The sequence below is a fragment of the Oryzias latipes genome, chromosome 22 (assembly GCF_053564925.1).
Source record: "Oryzias latipes strain Hd-rR chromosome 22, Olatipes_Hd-rR_3.1".
Lineage (NCBI taxonomy): Eukaryota > Metazoa > Chordata > Actinopteri > Beloniformes > Adrianichthyidae > Oryzias > Oryzias latipes.
In genome coordinates, this window is record NC_136258.1 from 5,253,198 (window position 1) to 5,273,114 (window position 19,917).

Here is a 19,917-nt window from a genome sequence, read left to right on the forward strand (position 1 = left end):
GGTCCATGTTTGCTCCAACAACATCAGAGCCATGTGGAGACACAGACAGACACTCTGCTGATGTAGGAAAAGAAAACTGATCCGGGATTTACAGAAACAAAAGGACTGTATGCAGTCTGCAAACTGGTGTGTACAAATATGTGAAACTACTGTAGATACTTCAGTATGAGTATAATTGCAGCTGGATTTACAAAAATTAAGATTATTTATTTGTACTTTCCTGAGCAGCTGGATGATTAAGTTGGTACAGTGCAGGATTGGCGCATGGGAAATCATGGTTTGATTCCCAGGGGGCACAATGAGCCTCATCCAGTGTGGGTCCTTAGGCAAGACCCTTCAAACTACTGGCTAACTATGTAGCCACAGGGTGCCCAAGTCTGGGTCTCCCTGTGCCAGTCCCCAGCCTGGATAGAATACAGGGTCGTGTCATGAAGGGCATCTGGAGTAAAACCCTCTGCCAAAGCACCTGTGGATCAGTTCAACCTGATTCACTGTGGCATTCCAAACAGGAAGAATCCGCTAGCTCCTAGAAGTCCCATAGACTTCTATAAATAAGTCAGTCATTCTATTTGTCAGAATAACCATTCTTGCTCTGATACTCTTTTTAACATGTTCTTCATAATCCTCTTTTTTTCATAGTATTATTTGTAGTGAAAGTTGTTCAGGCTATAAACGGACCAATCAGATGCCTCAATAAAAGTATGTGGAGTCACATTTGAATGTCAGATTTTGTGCAGCCCACTTTCAAGTGGTGGGGATGTGGACTTCCAACAAGCTCACTCCTGGATGCCTTAGAAATGATGACTCAGACCGACTCAAACCAATCGCCTGTATTGCAAAAAAATGGACTTTATTTCGTTGGAGCCGTCCAGTGGCGGTTTTTGATATGGGCGATGTGGGCGGTCGCCCAGGGCGGCACTTCATAGGGGGCGGCATTTGCCGTGCCTGAGGTGTTACACATAATGTGCTACATACTATATTCAAAGAGGAAGCTTGGAGCTTTTAATTTGAAATTGCTTCAGCAGCCGGCCGACACTTAATGCTTTTATTTTGACACATCAGACTCTTAAGAATCTCTTCCTCCTATTTGCTCTTCACACTTATGGTGCAAAAAAAAAAGAATACCTCAGAGTGAAACAACGTAAAACAGGCACATGAAAAGGAATTAGGCAGAACAAACATCCGTGCTCAACCCAATTTCGAAAAAAGCAGCCAATGGAGATTATTTCCCACAATTCTTTGCACCGACACAGCAAACCCGATGCGCACGTGACCACCGCCCTCTGCTGCAAGACGCTTGCGGCCACACCTCTTTGCCGTAGTCTTTAGAACATAAGTCAAAAAACTCGAGAGGGGGGCGCAGCTCACCGGTGGCTGGCTGAATCACACTAACAGGTGATTGGGAGTCTTTTTCTGACAATCAACTCTGAGCCGCAGCTGCGCCTCCCGTCATAGAGACGGAGCCGCGTGTTTCAGAGGGAAGGGGAGGGGGAGGGGGGATGAGCGCAGACCATTTTTTATGGATTGAGGTTTTTTGGAGGATTTCTGCTGTTGGTGTTGCACAAATTTAGGGAAATGCCAAATATTTTTGGAGTAATCCCACTGATGAGTTCTAAGATTTAGTCTTTAATGTTTTATAAGACCTAAACATATTAATCACAATAAGTTTTATTTTTTTAGATCTAATCCCTCTGATATGCTTCACAAAGACACACACAGGACGTCACACATTAAGAAATTATTGCTAAAAATGAAGCAGGAGTCCAGCTCTAAAAAAAATGCTCTAAAAAATGATGAAAGAGCAAAAAAATGGAATTATTTGATATGTAATTTCTTATTATTATTTCCAGGCTTTCTTTGTTTTGTCCTGCAGCATCTTCATATTTGTATAATTTTGACAGAATATATTTCTATGGAGAACAAAATATTATAAGTTATTTAAGGTTTAACTGTAGTTATTCTGGATTAATGTTCCTATTTTTATTTTTATTCATATTTATGTTCAAAAAGTTCAGTTTAAAAGGTTTAAAAGTTTAGCTTTAGTGTGTTCAGTAAATGTTTATCTTCTTCTGCCCAAAACCTTAAGCGTGTTTTTAACTTAGGCCCCCTGTGTGACTGAGTTTGACCCCCCTGTAATACGAGTCTAGAAAATTCATGCATTTTTTGAGTAAAATGGCTAAATAGAAGATAGGGAACACAACAGGATGTTGTCAAATTTTGTATGTGTGCGGGGGGGGCGCTGGTGGGGTTACTCGCCCAGGGAGTAAGTTAGTGTAGAACCGCCACTGGAGCCGTCAGTCATTTTCTGTGGGTGACGTCACACTCAATTGATCCAGTTCTCTTATACTGTCAAAGGTTGATTCTCATTAGCATCACATGACCCAAAAACACGTAAGGGGGGCGTGGGGCTGCTGTGAACAAAGAAAAGTGTGCAGGGGGCACTGAGTCATCAAACACTGCAAAGAGAGAAGAAAAACTTCTGAGAAGTAAAAAGTGCAGAACAAACTCTACCACCAACAATAATTCATCAATATCTTGTGTGTCTCATATGTACAACAAACATGGTCTAAACATTCAAATCCAAGTCTTTTGTGTGACTTCAGAACATGACACATCCAGACTGACCTCTAAAACCAAGGTCTTCATAAACCTGTGTTCCTGACAAATGTCTAACCGGAAGGACCTATAGCTGCTTTTCTGTTTTTGAAACTTTCAAGAGTAAAATTGTAGTTTTTGACTTACCTGCTGATGACAAAGGCGAGTCTTGATCCTGGTTTTTTACCCATGAGTAGCCTGAGACGGTAGGAAACTGTTAATAAAAACCTGACGTAACATGGCTGTGAATAAACATTTCTCTCAGTGAGCAGTGTGTAGAGCAAAAGAATAAAATAAAAAATCTCCTACACACGTTTACCCTTGTGCTATCTTAGATGACCCCACCCTTACAGTGTCGTGTTCTCCCTACCATGACAAAGGTGGATAAAGGTGGAAAGATTTCATGTAATCCAAGGACACCAGTGAAGATCACAAATCATTGAAGAAAAAAGGTTCAGAGCACTGTCTAGTGGGTCTAGATGACCCAACTACCAACGTTAAAGTGCCTAGGATAGCACAAAGTTTACGGTGTCTACAAGCCAGAAGTTTAACAATGTGTTTGATTTTTTTAATTGATAAACCAATGATCCAATTATTAAAACCTGGCAGCTCTCCTCTGTTGCATTTGTGATTTTTTAAAATAACCTCCACCTTGTACGTAAATAATTTTTAAATATAAAGTGATAAAACTCTCACTTCAGACGTTATAACCCACAGATCTGGTGAGCCAAAAGTCACCTTTCACTGATATCAGATCTTTTTCCCAGACTGCTGTGGCGCCATTTCGCCACCAGGTGGCGCGGTTGCTCTTCCTCTGTCAATCACTGGAAGCTGTTTACATTATGAAATGTAGTCCTATTCTTCACAAAAATAAAAGCTTCAGAGGACTACACCTACAGTTCAAACATCCTTGTAGAAGGTGTGGGCGTGCAAACAAGTGAAGTCAAGCTAAAGTGACAATGACTGGGTTTAATGTATTCTTTACCATCTAAATCATTATTTAATCCAGGTTTGAGCAGTCCAAGTCCAGCGGTTTTTGAACAGGAACTGGTCTAAGGTGGACTCAGTGCACAAAATGCAGTGGATGTTCCTTTAGTGCCTTCGCGAATCGGAAGCCAACTTCAGCGTCGTAACGAACAGTTGCGCACGTGCTGCCTTAAGTTAAAATCCCCGCGCGGGTCTTGGTGACTCTTTTGTCTACATGCGGAGGGAACTTTACTTTTTGGGAACCTCCAGCTCCTCCGGGTCCCGCTGAGGCTCATTATAAAGTCTAATTTTGCGCACGTGGTTGGGTTGCGCGCGCTCTTCCTGCCCCCCTCCCACTTTACCCCCCCCCCCCCTCTCCAAAAGGTGACCGCGGATCCTCACTTCATCCACTCCTCCCGGCGCTCACCGGCAGCCTGACGCGGAGGACGGTCATGCATCCGCAGAAGCGCGCGTGCGGCTGCGCGTGCAGACCTCTGCTCCGCTGGTGACTCACGCCGTCCTCTCTTTTTTCCAAGTTTTTTTTCTTTTCTTTTTTGGGCTCTCTTCCCTCGCTCTCGCAGCGGCCGCGTTTCCCAGGCCGTCTGCTCCGACTTTCCTCCTCAGATGCGCGTGGACGGACTGCAGCGTGAGTCGCATCCGTAGATCTTGCGTGGATCCGGGCTGGCAGGATGTGGGTGACGGTCGGGTGCTGCCTGTCTCTGCTGGCGTCTGTCATCAGCGCTGCGCAAAGGTGAGCTCTGCGTCCCGTGGACGCGTCTCGGGCCCTGTCACGCGCTGCCCCCCCCCCCCCCCCCCCCACACACACACACACTGACTCGTGTGTTATTTCTTTAGCGCAAACGAGCCCAGCAACATGTCGTATGTGAAAGCAACGGTGGACAAACTGCTGAAGGGCTACGACATCCGGCTGCGGCCTGATTTTGGAGGTAACCGGACCGCCGCCGGTACCGCTGCACCCCCTCCCTCCCCCCTTCTTCTCGCACTGAGACTCTGCTGTCATGTTTCCACAGGCGCGCCCGTGGACGTGGGAATGAGCATAGACATCGCCAGCATCGACATGGTGTCTGAAGTCAACATGGTGAGTTTGTCCTCGGCTCCGCTCGGAGCACGTGACCCTGTTGGGATTTCGTTTAGCGCTTTTCTACTTTGGCGCAGAGACTCCTCTGGCTGAAGCATCCCACCTCCACCTCCTCCTCCCGCTGCCGCTTTCCTTTCAGCACCACGGAAGCAGAAATCTGCCGCTCCGTCTGCGCGCAGCACCTCCCGCGGCTTCACAGCCGAGCTGTCAATTACCGAGAACAGAGCCGCTAACGGCCAAGAGTGCGGAGACAGCCGCCGCCGCCGCCGCCGCTCGCCCCGGCGCAGTAATTACATAACGGCTGTCAGGCAGCAGGGAGTGCCGGAGGAGCCTGCAGATCCCTCCATTTAACGCAGGGAGTCAATGCGGCTCTGCGACAGGAAACTAAGAAGGGACTCGAACCCTCAAACTGAACTTGTGAGGACGCAGGAATGTGGAACAGGAGCAGCAGGGAGAGGTGACAGTTGCACCTCATGGGTTAAAGGAGAAAGACTGTGCTCTGCTCCCACAGGTTGACCCAGTTTTGTAATGAAAAGGCATTTTTGGTCCCGCAGCATCTTGCGGGTTCGAGCTCCGTCAGACGGTGGCCAGGCTGCTCACATAGGGTATGTGAGATGAAGGTGAAGTGGGGGGAGCTGAGGGTGGAGGCTTGGGGTTTCTGCATGGAGGAGCTCTCCAGCAGCTCGGATCTTCAGACGTGTGGTTTCACAGTTACACAGAGCTGTCAGGAACAAACAGCTTCCTGAGCTGTGAAACCATCAGACCTCACGGCCCACTCCTCCATCAGAGCTGTAGCTGCAGCCAATGCAACTACAGCACTAACGTCTAGATCCTGAAGACAAACTGACCAAACACCTGTTTCCCACACCTTCAGGTGGCTCCACTCTTGGGGTTTGTCTGGATCAGACCTATCTAAATGTGCTGTAGGAACAGGAATCAGAGCAGAGGCGTGGGCCCGTGTGTGAAGAAGTGGGATGGTGTCAGATCTGTGGTGGTACGGTGGGGAGACGATTTCTAATTCAGATGTCAAATTTAGGACTCCTGCAGTGAAAACTCTGAAAAGCTTTTGACTTCAGAGCAGTTAGAAGTCTTTGAAAGGCGGAGCTTCTGCTTCTGCCTTTGGGGAAAGAAAGTGATGTTTGGTAGTGTGGTCCACTTTAGACCAACAACAAATCATCCAGCTCCATCCGTGCAGCCATTGCTCTCCTCCGGCTAGGAGACATCTCTGTGCTCCATGGAAGACCTTCTCCACCGCGGAGGAAGCTTTGACCTCCTCCAGAGGAAGTGAGAGGTGGAGCAGGAGCAGCCCGAACAGCTGATTAACGTTAAAGTAAACACACCTTCATAAAGTCAGGACTTACTGACCCACTCAGATGAAAATGGTGTTTCTAACATGTTTTTCTGTTGGAGGAGGACATATAGAAGATTTCTGAGTGTTTCTTTAGTCAATCGTGAATCAAGAGAAAACGAGAAAATGCAGTTTGAAAAAGATCGCATGGGTCGTATAGAAAACACACTGTGTGGGCCACCAGCATCCTGCTCCGCTCCATTCTGATGCATCCACTTACAGACAAACAGACCCATGCACGCTTTTGCTTTCCTCGTTCTAGCCGCCATCTGGCTCAAAACCAACAGGTGGCGGGAAGTGGGGGAGGGTTGCTCCATGCAAACAGTCCCATCCAACAACTCAGAGGTGAATTTCTGATAAAGAACTGCCGCTCTGCAGTAATTATGTCCTTGAAAAGGACACATTTTTTGAGTCTCTTTTTCCTGACCCTTCCTGGAACCAGCAGGTTCTAGGTTGGAGGTTTCTTTCCTACGACCATTTTCTCTGGATCAGCGAAACCCTGCATGGACGGCTGCATGAGGGGGGTAGTATTATGTTTATTGTTGGTTGTGATTCAAACATTCACATGGAAACCCTCCTAAAGCTGTGAAAAGCCTTCCAGGAGACTTGGAGTTCTTTAAGTTCATGGTTTGTAAAGACTAGAGGGTGTGTGTGTATCTTTGTGTGTGCATCTCGGTGTGTATGTATCTTTGTGTGCATCTCGGTGTGTGTGTATCTGTGTGTGTGCATCTCGGTGTGTGTATATCTGTGTGTTTGCATCTCAGTGTGTGTGTATCTGTGTGTGTGCGCACCTGTGTCTGTGTATCTGTGTGTGCATTTTAGTGTGTGTGTATCTGTGTGTGTGTGTGCATCTGGGTGTGTGTGTATCTGTGTGTGTGCATCATGGCGTGTGTGCACCTGTGTGTGTATATGTGTGTGTATCTGTGTGTGCGCACTTGTGTGTGTGTATCTGTGTGTGCAGCTTGGTGTGTGTGTATCTGTTTGTGCATCTTGGTGTGTGTGTATCTTGGTGTGTGTGTATCTGTGTATCTGTGTTTGTGTGCATCTTGGTGTGTTTGCACCTGTGTGTGTGTATCTGTGTGTGCATCTTGGTGTGTGTGTATCTGTGTGTGCATCTAGGTGTGTGTGTATCTGTGTGTTTGTGCATCTTGGCGTGTGTGCATCTTGGTGTGTGTGTATCTGTGTGTGTGTGCATCTTGATGTGTGTGCACCTGTGTGTTTGTATCTGTGTGTGCATCTTGGTGTGTGTGTATCTGTGTGTGAGCATCTCGGTGTGTGTGTATTTGTTAGTAAGCACCTTAGTGTGTGTGTATCTGTGTGTGCATCGTGGTGTGTGTGTATGTGTGTGTGCGCACCTGTGTCTGTGTATCTGTGTGTTCATTTTAGTGTGTGTGTATCTGTGTGTGTGTGCATCATGGTGTGTGTGTATCTGTGTGTGCATCTAGGTGTGTGTGTATCTGTGTGTGCATCTAGGTGTGTGTGTATCTGTGTGTGCATCTTGGTGTGTGTGTATGTGTGTATCTGTGTGTGCGCACCTGTGTGTGTGTATCTGTGTGTGCATCTTGGTGTGTGTGTATGTGTGTATCTGTGTGTGCGCACCTGTGTGTGTGTATCTGTGTGTGCATCTAGGTGTGTGTGTATCTGTGTGTGTGTGCATCTTGGTGTGTGTGTATCTGTGTGTGCATCTTGGTGTGTGTGTATCTGTGTGTGTGTGTATCTGTGTGTGTGCATGTCGGTGTGTGTATCTGTGTGTGTGTGTATCTGTGTGTGCTGTGCAGCTGTGGTTTGCTCTCAAATGAGTTTCACTCTGCAGAGGTGTTTGTGGGAGGGAACTAACCTGCTCTGGGGCGGGGCAAAGAGCTGCAAAAAGGCCCCACAATGTGCCACAGGGGGTGGGGATTTTCACCTGTTTTCAGAAGAGCTCCGCCTTTTTCCGTCCAGGTCTGAGCTTGCTTTGGACAGCGGCGCCCCCTAATGAGCAGCTGCTGGGACTGTTTTTTCCCCAGACAGTTCTGTTCACTTTGGTTGGGGAGGGGCTGGATTTGATCAAATGTATTTCGGGTTTCCACATGGCGGCTTAAGCGTTGCTCCCCCGATGATGCCTTTCATGAAACTTTCATCTACATAATGTGCAGCAGCAGAACCTGCACGGAAAGTGCTGATCGCCTGGACTCACCTGGCAGAGTGAAGTCTGTGCAGTCTGTGCAGAGTGAAGTCTGATAATGGAGGACATAGATAAAGAAAATTACTGTAAGCTCAAAATAGCATTTCTGAGTATTTTTTTATTCAAATGGTTGTGAGTCAGGAGCAGACAAAAAAATGCTGTTTAAAAATGATCACATTTGGGTTGTATAGAAAATACACTGGGCGGGGCTACAAGCTCCCTGCTCTGCTCCATTCTGATGCAGACAAACAGATCCATGAACGTCTTTGTTTCCCCTGTCTGAGCTGGAGTCTGGATCAGAACTGTACGGCTGGATAGCTCTAGCATTGCTTGTTGCTTTTGTTGCATGGTACTGTTAAGCTAGAGGTGTGAGGGGCTGTAAGCTAGCAGGAGAGCATGTAAACAGAGAGCTCTCAGGAAGGAGTAGGGGACGTAGAGGTCATAGCTTGTGGTCCTGCCCATAACTTAAAGGCAAATTTCCAATGAACAACTTCTGCTCTGCTGAAACTATGGCCTAGAAAACGACTCAGGCCTTTTAGATTTTGGGTAAAACACAATGATGATTGAAGGCCACTGGGAATGCTTTTACGATGGATCAAAAGATGATCAGAGTGGGACTTTACATGCATCGAGGTGTAGGGAGTATCGTCCCAGTGCATTTATGAAACCTCTGTGGTTCTGTCACTGGTTCAGTTTGCAGTAATAAACTGACAAAAATAGACCCAAGTTTGGTTTGACATAAATAAATCAAAATACAAAGGGAAACTGTTTCCCTTTATCCCTACAAGATGGCGCTATTGTTTTCTTGGAAACGCTATTTCAGATCGATCAAACTGATTTGCTAATAAAACGATTTCTCAAACTACAAAGCAAACATCAGCAAAAAAACATATTTCTGTGGCCTTAACGTGTTTTAAAGTCCCCCTCTGCTCATCTTTTGATCTGTTTTCAATGCGTTCACAGTGGTCCCTACTGCTATCTTACAGCCCCTAACACCCCCAACCTAACATTACCATGCAACAAAAACGGCGAGCAATCCTGGAGCTATCCAGCTGTGCAGTTTAGATCCAGATTCCAGCTCATGTGAGGAAAACAAAGATGTTCATGGATCAGTTTGTCTGACAGTGGATGCATCAGAAAGGAGCGAAGCAGGGAGCATTTTTTTAGTATCACAAATAAGATCTTTTTCCAACATTTTTTCAGCTGCTCCGGATTCACGATGATTTGAACAAAGAAATAGTCGTAAATGCAATCATGAGCTTTCTTGATAAATGTCTTCCATAATCAGAAAAAGGCCATAAGAACATGTTAAAAACAATAAAAATCCTATTTTCATTAGAGTTTATAGTTCGATTTTATTGATATTTTAATGACTGCTATAATAAACTCTAGGAAGATTTCAAAGTCCTGAACAAACATCAGATTGTTGTCAGCTTGGACTCTTAGAAGCAAAGTCTGAGAAGTGCTGCATTTCCAAACGGGTTGCTCAGTCCATCAGCTGACAGGCGCTGACCTTCAGAAGTTCAGAGGCTTCCTGTTTTCAGAGCGTTGCCTCCCCTGGAGCTGCTGGGAAGTGCCTGCATAGGCATCTTTCTGAACTGCAGCGCTTGTTGGAAAGCTGAGGGGATGTGAGGGGAATCTTAACTCCTACTTTGCAGCTCAGCTTTGCTGGAGAGCACTGATGCATCCTTCTTACACAGCAGCTGGATGAAATCCAACGGCGTACATATTTATGCGTCGTGTAACCCACGTTGGAACGCTCCCTTCATGTTAAAGCACAACGATTTCATTTGGCTTGAAAAACGTTGCAGCTGAGCAGACTAAAGGACAGTTTGTCTACAGAAAAGTCACAAACATTAGCTTTTAAAAATGTTTTTGGTTTCATCTTCATCACCACAGACATGCACAGATCATCTCTGATGTCACCTGCAGGACGCTGAAGGACAGCCCTGAAGGTCTGCCATGTTGACTCCGCCCACCTTATCAAAGTGAGGGCTTTAAGTCCACCCTCCTGCCAATCAATAAAACACACCCCTCATATTGCAGAAATGCATGCCTAAATAAAATCAAAGGGAGTCGATGAGAAACTGGAACACGTTTGGGGATGCAGAGGCTGGTTTTTGATTTTCTAGAAGTCCATGAAGGTTCTCATTCATCCCTGTGATGTCATACGGTTGGATCCGCCCACTTCCTCGAGGTCTTTGCTTCGACCCCCTGGTCACCTTTTCTTCATTGCTACATGTTTGTTCTCATTTGAGCTGGTTTCAGTGAATTTTAGAGGAGAAAATAGTCCTGGTTTCCTGACCAGAGTATTATCGGGTTTTTGAGTGAACGCTGTAAATTTGCATTTTTCTGTGAAGAGCAGCTTGGACTGTGCCTTCTCCTTTCTGCACAGAATACTTCAAATCTCTCTGTGGTTGCAGTTTTCTGGGTCACCCCAGCAGGAAATGATGACTTGGCACAAAAATGCATCTTCACTGGGGATCAAACCCCAGACCTGCTGGTTATTATTTATGTGCAGTTTCCACTGCAGCACGGGCGGCAGAAATAACTGAATAGGTGTATTTTAGTGGAGGCGGATTTCATCTTCTGTCCTCAGACCGTACTGGATTGTTCCATCTTTAGACAGGATTTGATTATGGGATGAAGTTAAAAAAAAGACCAAATAACAAGTCTCAGAAAAGTACACAGAAAATGTGATCTGAATTTTGTCTATGTTGTCACCTCTTCTCTGAGTCACGTGACCCCCAAGGTCAGAAGCACTCTTTGGTTCAGCGGTCAAAGCAAATGCAGCTGAAGCTTCAGAGTTTGAATTCGAGCAGATCAGATGAGTCACAAGGTTTCATCAACCGGTTCCTCTGCGTTTAGGTCCACATACGTCCCAACGCTCTGCTGGGGTTTGCAGAGGCAGACTGACCATTAGGCTAAGGGAGACGGTTGCCAAAGGTCCCTGAGCTGAACACTTAGAAATGTCTAAAATAAAAACAAACAAATAATTTCTAAAAACCAATTATTATTTGAATCTGTTATAAAAAAAGAACTGAAATGGTAGAAGACTGTTCATGGGAAAGTGTGTCATCCTCCCCCATCCATCTGCAGCAATGGAATAATCCAACATTAACAAGTTGATGACTGATGAGCTGTTGATGCAGCAAGCAGGTTTTATTTTGAAAGATTAAACTAAAAAGTTTTGCGATGAGGTGGAGTTCTCTGAGCGGCGGTGAAAATGATCATTATCTGTGGCTCAATAAAAGAAAGGAAAGAAGAAAATCATCTCACACAACAAAACTGCTGTGCAGGAAGAAAAGACAAAAAAGGAGAACAACAGAACCAAAGGAATTCAGAAAGAAGACAAGAATGAGAAAAGGAGAGGGGAGACAAATGGGGGGGGACAGAAAATGGTTTGTTGGAGAATATTTCTTTGTTTATTTTTATTGATGCTACTTCATATTGTACTGTCTTGTTCCATCATTTTTATATTCTATTTTCTTTATTATTGTTTCTGCTAATTTTCTTTTTTTCTCACTTGTCCAGCAGCTGAACAAACAGATACAACAAGTCCTCTTGTTTTGGACAGATTTTACAGTTACTATAAGGGTTATGAAACTCCTGACAGAGAAGGTGTATATTTGTAGAAACCCCCTTTGTATTGGAGGACAAGTTTCATTTATGTTAATTACGTTTTGTTCCATCATTTAAATATTTTTGTTTCTTTTGCCTCCTTTAATAAAACCAGACAAATTAAAGAAAAGCCACAAGACCCTTATTTCTATTTTGGGCAACAAAATACAGCATTTTCTGAATTCAATGTTTTTTTTCAAGTAAAAATATTTTACCATTTTTTTCTGTATTATAAGGTGCACAATCAGTGAATGGTGTATTCATGTCATATCAAAGGAGCAGTCAGAGATAAGTCTGTCAGTCAGACAGATTTAAATAACGACGTTCACAGTTAGCCTCATCGTTAGCTTATTCATAATAACTGTAACACCCAAACCTTGCCAAAGCAAACGTTATGGTGACTACGCTAACAAAAAAAAACCACAGTCCGACACGCTACACGTTAGCCACGTTTACAAGAACAGTCAACCTGGTTTTCAGCTCTTTAAAAAATCTGACTTCTACCAGCGGGAACCACTGGTGACCAGAGGGGGAGACAGAGCTCTGACAGAACCAGAGGAGGGCTTCGGTTTGGACCAAAGATAAACTAATCCAGTGTTTTTCAACCAGTGTGCCGTGGGAGATGGTCAGGTGTGCCGTGGGAAATCACCCTCACTAACTGATCTAAAAACATTTACCATCTCCAGGATCTCAGCTCTTTGTTCATCCAAACAGGCCCTGATAAAACACTGAGTAGTTAGGAATATAAAAGATCGTAAAATACTTTTTTCTTTGTGTTTATTTGATTAAATTAAAGACATTTTGAAAAGAATGACGGCACCGCAATTTAGCTGCAGCTTCAGCTGTATTAGGAAAAGTCCCGCCCCTTAAACTGTCTCCACCAATCATTCTTGGAGGCTTAACCCTTGTGCTATCCTAGGCACTTTAACATTGGGAGTTGGGTCATCTAGACCCACTAGACAGTGGTCTGAACCTTTTTTCTTCAACGATTTGTGATCTTCACTGGTGTCCATGGATTACATGAAATCTTTCCACCTTTATCCACCTTTGTCATGGTAGGGAGAACACGTCAATGTAAGGGTGGGCTCATCTAAGATAACACAAGGGTTAATCATATGTCATCAGTCTGACCAATCAGAAGTGGTTAAAGTCTTCCCTTCCTTGTTCTGATTCTGCTCATAAAGTTTCTCAGTTCCAACAAAAATACCAGCTAAAGCTCGTCTTTAGCGGTGCAGCTTTCCACAGAATCCGGTGTCAGACCGTGGAACAAGTGAACAAAATAATGAAGCTCAGAGACGCAAGTCTCTCTGCGTTTGGTGGCTGTTTGCACTACATCTCCCATGATGCATTGGGTTAAAGGGACAGCGTCTCAGCGCACAATGAGTTTTTAAATCTTCTAACTTAACTTTTATTACGTCTTTTGGAAAAAACAGCTGCAACTTCCATCTTTTTTTTTGCCACAGTTATCACAAAAATGCATGTAAGATTGCGGAGGGGCTGTAGATCAATACAGACTATGAGTTTCTCCTTTTTTTTTTTTTGGATGCTGGTGTGCCGCAGGATTTTTGTCAAGGTTAGTGTGCCGTGGCTCAAAAAAGGTTGAAAAACACTGAACTAATCCATCAACATCATTTCTCTTTTCCTATTTCATTGCTTTTTGTTTCATTTGTTTTCGTATGCGTTGACTTAGATTTTTTTTTGAGTTTGTGAATATTTAAGGGACTGCACAGGGTTTTAATGGGCAGGAGTGGTTCAAAGAGAAGAAGGCGTTGAGGTTTGAGCTACTCAGACATGAGAACTGGCTGAATTCATATAAATACTTGTAACCAAAACCTTCACATTTGAATAGTTTGGGCCTGAAATGTTATCTTCTATTACTGCCAGCAAACCCTGTCTGTAGCTGAGGTTTTTTGGAATTTGCTGTTTTGGTTTAAAACCTTTCATGAAGTCTTTGGTTATTTTGCCCAATTTGTATTTCTTCCTGTTAGTCACCATCACACCGGTTCTTCACCTGACCTGCTTCTGGGATTTTCATACAGCTGTTGAAAACAGTACATGACTTGACCTAACCACGTCTGCCCAGATGTAAAGTATTGAGACTTTCATTTTTGGGTTTTGACCATCAGAGTGTAGGTGTGAGATCCCACAGCAGCTTTCTGAATCGATCTCCGTTTTGCCTCTGTGTTGTAGTGAATGAGAGCTGCTTTAACACAGAAGCACAACAAAGTTCTCTGTTCCCGTCATGAGCATCAATGACCGACCTGCTCCTGCTGATGCTCTTTTTCTCAGGACTACACCATCACCATGTACTTCCAGCAGTCGTGGAGAGACAAGCGCCTCTCCTACACCGGCATCCCTCTCAACCTGACGCTCGACAACCGAGTCGCTGATCAGCTCTGGGTCCCTGACACCTACTTCATCAACGACAAGAAGTCTTTTGTCCACGGGGTGACGGTGAAGAACCGGATGATCCGACTGCACCCTGATGGCACCGTGCTCTACGGCCTCAGGTAAGAGGCATTACCAGAAGAACTAACAGCAGATGATAAGAATTAGATTTGGACTTCTGAACTTATAGAGAAGTAAAACCATCTGTTTGGCAGCTGTGAGACCATCATTTTAAAACTCATTTTCAGTTTGTCATTGTAGATACTTGTGCGTGAGTGTACCACCACTACATTCTTACCCTGATCAATGGGCGTGGCCTAAACCAGATTCTCCTCTGACAAAGAAATTCTCCACATCTGCAAACTAACTGCAGGTCAAAGGCTCAGCAGAGAGGACATGCAGAAACTCCCACAATTATGAAACTTATTCTGATTGTTGAGGGCGTTTTAGAACTGTACTGATGTGTTTTTGATTGGGCTGCACGGTGGTGCAGTGGTTAGCGGTCTGAGATCCCGATTCAAACACAAAACTGTTTTTCTTCCATGAACAGCTGATTATACCATTATGAACCTGTGCAGATGCCTCTGTTCTGTGTGTGTGTCTGATGATGGGTTGATAAAATCAATTAATCGATCTGAATCGATCCAAGCTTAATAAATCAATAATCGATCCTTGAAATTAAAGATTGATCTTTTATGCCTTTCCTTTTCCGGTGGACTAAAGCACAACAGCAGTAAATCCAAACCCTGCTAGCTTGAAGCTAACATATAAGGGAATTTCCCTTAGGACGGCTAAAGCTAACACTCGGTCGACCTAAACATGCATTGCTGACTAAATGAACGGCTTTATATACTCACAGGCGTGACTTTTCCAAACTCTTTTAAGGAAAAATTTCTTTTTAGAGATGGCCCGTTTGACACGGACGCTTCGCCGCGTGTTTCACCTTCATGAAACAGAGTGGTTCGGTACAATGTTTCGGGGTGTGTGTCAACTAGCGCAGATCACGTGGTTGATGACGTATGAAGCGCCAAATGCATCATTTGGTTGAACCACGGTTCAGATGTCACTTGTGTTTGAACAGTTGGGCGCGCTATTCTCTGTAAATAGTACAAATGAATCCCGAATGTTTTCCGACAAGTTCTATTGTTTCCACTGTATTGGAATCACTTTACCATAGTTCCTGGTAAAAACCGTACTGTGGCTCAGGATCATTCCAAATCAATTTCTTCTTAAAAACAATACACTATGAGATAGCTCAGTGGAAAACACAATGGGGTCTGCATCCAGAGATCCTGGGTTCAAGACTAGTATATTACAATTTCTTTTTATTTTTTGCTTTGCGTTTATTTTCTTCATGTGATGTGTATTTTGCTGTGTCAAGCACTTCTCACAGAAAACGTCACATGTGGTTTTACGTTGTTTTTTTAATAATCATTGACAACATTGTTTTGTTTTACGTTTTTTCATCATCATTTCCACATTGAAGTGTTACAAGGAGCTTAGTTGAAACATATGTCGATATTCGTCCAGTCCGCCACCAGATGTCGCTGTTCTGTGTAGTTTCAAAGCCCTGTATGGGTGGTTCATTTTTCCGGCACAATTACATGAACCACAAGGGAAGCTTCATGAGGCTTCTATTTCTATCCCTAATTGAAAGAATTGAAAAAAATTGTGAATCGAATCGATTCTGTAAATTATTGGTGATACCCAGCTCTAGACTGTTAGCACCTAAACCCCCATCTACCAGATGATTATTATGGGGGTTAAGGGAGCAGCTGGAAGGCAGATTTTTAAATTTATAGTATGAGGTCAATGAAGGTTAGGGTGTTTAGGATTCAACTTTCCATTAATTTATCCTCGCATGTCCTACGTATCAATGTTTACTCAGCTTTTACTTAGAAAAAGAAACTGAAACAGCCAGTTGTAAGGACAAGCTAAAATGATATGTGTGACAGTCTTGTCTTCTTTCTCTGTCATTCCCATTTGCACAAAAAAACAACACGTTATACAAATAAAAGAATTAAAAGTTCATCTGCTGGTCTATCAGACAGGGTTCAATGATCAAGCTCAGTGAAAACTTGACGATTATAGAAAAAGCAAACTGCTGCCTCCTCCTGTTTCTACTTAGTTTGCGTTTTCTGCTCAAATCTGCAGTCGATGCAGCAGTTTCATAATTAGGGCCCGAGCACGGAGTGCAAGGACCCTATTGTAATTCGAATGTTTATTATTATTAGGGCCCGAGCACGGAGTGCAAGGACCCTATTGTAATTCGAATGTTTATTATTATTATTATTATTATTCTACCGGAAGAGTCGCCTTTTTGAGGCCTTTAACATACCCCAAAACTCACCAAATTTGGCACACACATCAGGAGTCGCGAAAAATTTCGTATTTTATAGGAGATTGGCATGGGCGCACAAAAACGGCTCGATAGCGCCACCTACAGTGACTTTTGTCCCGACGCCCCGCATACGCTTTAACGTACAAGCTTGATTTTTACAGGGCATGTTCTTCAGATGGAGACTTACAAAAAAGTCTGAAAGGACCCACCTGTCACTCGCACAGGAAGTCTGATATATTGAGGTCAATATGTCATTTTTGCTTCATTTTGGACATTTGCAGGCCTCGCTCTAGAACGAACTCCTCCTAGAGATTTTGGAGTAATGACTTCAAACTTTGGTTGTGTAAACTAGACACATGTCCGATGTTAAATTGCGAAGCTTTTAAGTTTTTATGGATGTTTGTGACCATGGCGGCGCGTCAAAATTGGAGGTCGTTTCGAAAACACGCCATGAAAAGAAAAATGGCCATTACTCAGCCATGCAAAATCCAATCTGATCCAAAATTGATATGCATGATTGTAGTCTGACTCTGAACACATCTGCAGTGAAAAAATCTGGAAAAAGTGTAGCGCCACCTGCTGGCAAGAGGAAATGACATGTTTTACTTGGAGCATCACTACTCCGAGTAGGATGAGCCGACACACCTGAAAATGACGTCCACCTGTTGAAAAGCCATTGAAGTTTACTCTGACAAAAAACCATAACTTTCAATGCGGGGGTGTGGTCGTGACAGAGCGGCAAAGTTGGGCATCTCGCTATGCACACAAAAGTTGCTCTCACGTGCACATTCCTTGTCCAATCTCACTGAAATTCAATGGATATGATGAAGCTTCTATTCTGAACCCATGGATATGACAATCTTGGACGAGCTCTATAGCGCCACCTAGTTATTGCATGGGGCACATTCTGCCCTGTATTTTCTCTTTGCTTTGTCCGATGTGCATGAAATTAAAACTGGAGATACTCAGAAGGGTCTTCTCTCATCATGTAAAGTTTCATGGGTGTACACCTGACGGTGCCTGCGTAACAGGAAGTGGTCGATTATGTGCACCCAAATAATAGAAATTTATTATAAATCAGCCGTTTGTCTCAGGAAGCTGAGATTTCAGAATTAGATGCCTTTAATAACCTCCAGCTTTGATATGTAACACTATAGGGTCTACAAGAAACTTCATCACTTGATTTTTTTAATGAAATTTTGGACTGAACAAAGATTTTTAGCATAAATTATGTTTAGGTTATCAGCACCAAGAATTCAACTTTCATAGGCATTTATGTGCTACTGCTTCCTAAAAAAATTCAGAATTATTGAAGTTACAGGTGAACTTTTATTCAACATTTCATCCAAAAAGGTCCGAAAACGTCTTTTTAGGCAAAACTGCAAACACCTATTTTTTTGCATAACTTATCTTTCAAATATCAGCACAAAAAAATTAAAAACGGTAGGGATCTGTGTTTGCTGCCTTCCATATTTTTTTCAGACTTAAAAGTGTAACAGATGATTTATAAAAAATCCTTTTTCATCCAAAAACCTGTGTTAAATCTGTCTAGACTCCAAACAAACATTTTTTTATGGTAACTTATGTTTCAACAATCGACACCAATTTTCACAGACCTATAGCTAAACATGTCCCATAGCTACCTGAATATTTTCATAGATATAAAATGAACTGGTCATTCTAACATCTGGCATTCTAACATCTAACATCTTACATGTCAAAGCCTCTCTCAGCCTGGCTCTGCTGAAGGAGTCGTGTTACAACCCCGCCCCCTCCTGCTGGGACCCCTGCTATGTAAATTAGCAAGCAGTGAACAGAGAGATGAGAAGTAAGAATGGCCATTACTCAGGCATGCATAATCCAAAGACAGCCAGTTAAACACTGAAAGACGTATTTTTTCGGTATGTCTTTCATACATCTTTAGTATTAAAAACTCTCCAAGATGAATGTGCCTGACTCCACCTGCAGGTGGATCACAGACTTCCTGACGGACAGACAGCAGTATGTGAGGCTGGGGAAGCTCGTCTCAGATACTCGGTCCACAAGCACCGGATCCCCCCAGGGCTGTGTCCTTTCACCCCTGTTACTCTCCCTGTACACAAACAGCTGCACAGCTGGTCACCTGTCTGTCAAACTCCTGAAGTTTGCTGACGACACCACACTCATCGGCCTCATCTCTGACGGAGATGAGTCGGCCTACAGGAGTGAAATAGCCAGGCTGGTGTCATAGTGCAGCGCTAACAACCTGGAGCTTAATGCTCTGAAGACAGTGGAGATGACAGTGGACTTCAGGAAGGCCCCAGCCCCCCTCCCCCCTGTCATCCTCTGTGACTCCCCGGTGACCTTTGTGGAGTCCTTCTGCTTCCTGGGAACCATCATCAGCCAGGACCTCAAGTGGGAGCAGAACATCAGCTCCATCACTAAGAAGGTCCAGCAGAGGATGTACTTCCTGAGGCAGCTGAAGAAGTTTCACCTCCCTGAAAAGATGCTGGTAGACTTTTACACCGCCATCATCGAATCCACCCTCACGTCCTCCATCACAGTCTGGTTCGCTGCGGCCACGGCCAGAGACAAGGCCAAGCTGCAACGCGTCATCCACTCAGCAGAGAAGGTGATCGGCTGCCACCTCCCGTCTCTCCAGGAGCTGCACATCTCCAGGACCTGGAGGCGGGCAGCCAGGATTGTAGCCAACCCCTCTCATCCAGGACATAATCTCTTTCGGCCCCTCCCTTCTGGCAAGAGGCTCCGGTCCATCAGGACCAGGACCTCGCGCCACAAGAACAGCTTCTTCCCCACTGCAGCCAGCCTGCTGAACAGAACCCCAACTCCCCCAGGTGACCCCCCCTCCCCCCCCCGCCCACCAAAGGACTGTCGGTGCCACTTACAGGCCCCACCATCCCAGCCCATCTGTGCTCCCACTTTAATTCACCTTACTCTACTGTATATAGTGTGTTGTTGTTGTTAACTTAATTTTTAACTTATTCTTAATTGCACTATACACCAAGTCAAATTCCTCGTTTTGTAAAGTGCGCTCTACTGAACCTGGCAATAAAACTTTTTCTGATTCCTGATTCTGATTCTGATTCTATTAATCATTGTTTTTTATTCATTCAAAATGCAATTAAATCAATATTTTATCTTTTTTCTTTTCCTTTTTCTTTTTTTTATCTCTTATATCCTTTTTTATAATCAATGTTTGAACTTCTTTTCCTTTCTATTGTCATGGTTTCAGTTTGTTGTCTTTTTTTTCGCTTTAGTTCTTGTTCTGTCTTGTTTGGTTCTGTTTCCTGTTTTATTTTGAAAGGTTTCCTGTCTTGTCATGTTTCTTGAGTTTTACTTCCTTTGGTCCCCATCTGCCCTAATCGTGTTCACCTGTGTCTTGTCTGCCCTGTCTG

At 44.0% G+C, this 19,917-nt stretch overlaps 1 protein-coding gene across 1 annotated transcript in view; it reads left to right on the forward strand.

Annotated features, from left to right (window-relative positions):
• Positions 1-3,970: 3,970 nt before the first annotated feature.
• The window catches only part of gabrb1 (gamma-aminobutyric acid type A receptor subunit beta1), a 33,962-nt gene continuing 18,015 nt past the window's right edge, over positions 3,971-19,917 (forward strand). The window contains exons 1-4 of the mRNA XM_023951834.2: positions 3,971-4,312; positions 4,417-4,508; positions 4,593-4,660; positions 14,083-14,303. Coding sequence (XP_023807602.1) covers positions 4,251-4,312; positions 4,417-4,508; positions 4,593-4,660; positions 14,083-14,303 — 443 coding nt within the window. The 5' untranslated portion in view covers positions 3,971-4,250. The remainder of the gene's footprint in view (positions 4,313-4,416; positions 4,509-4,592; positions 4,661-14,082; positions 14,304-19,917) is intronic.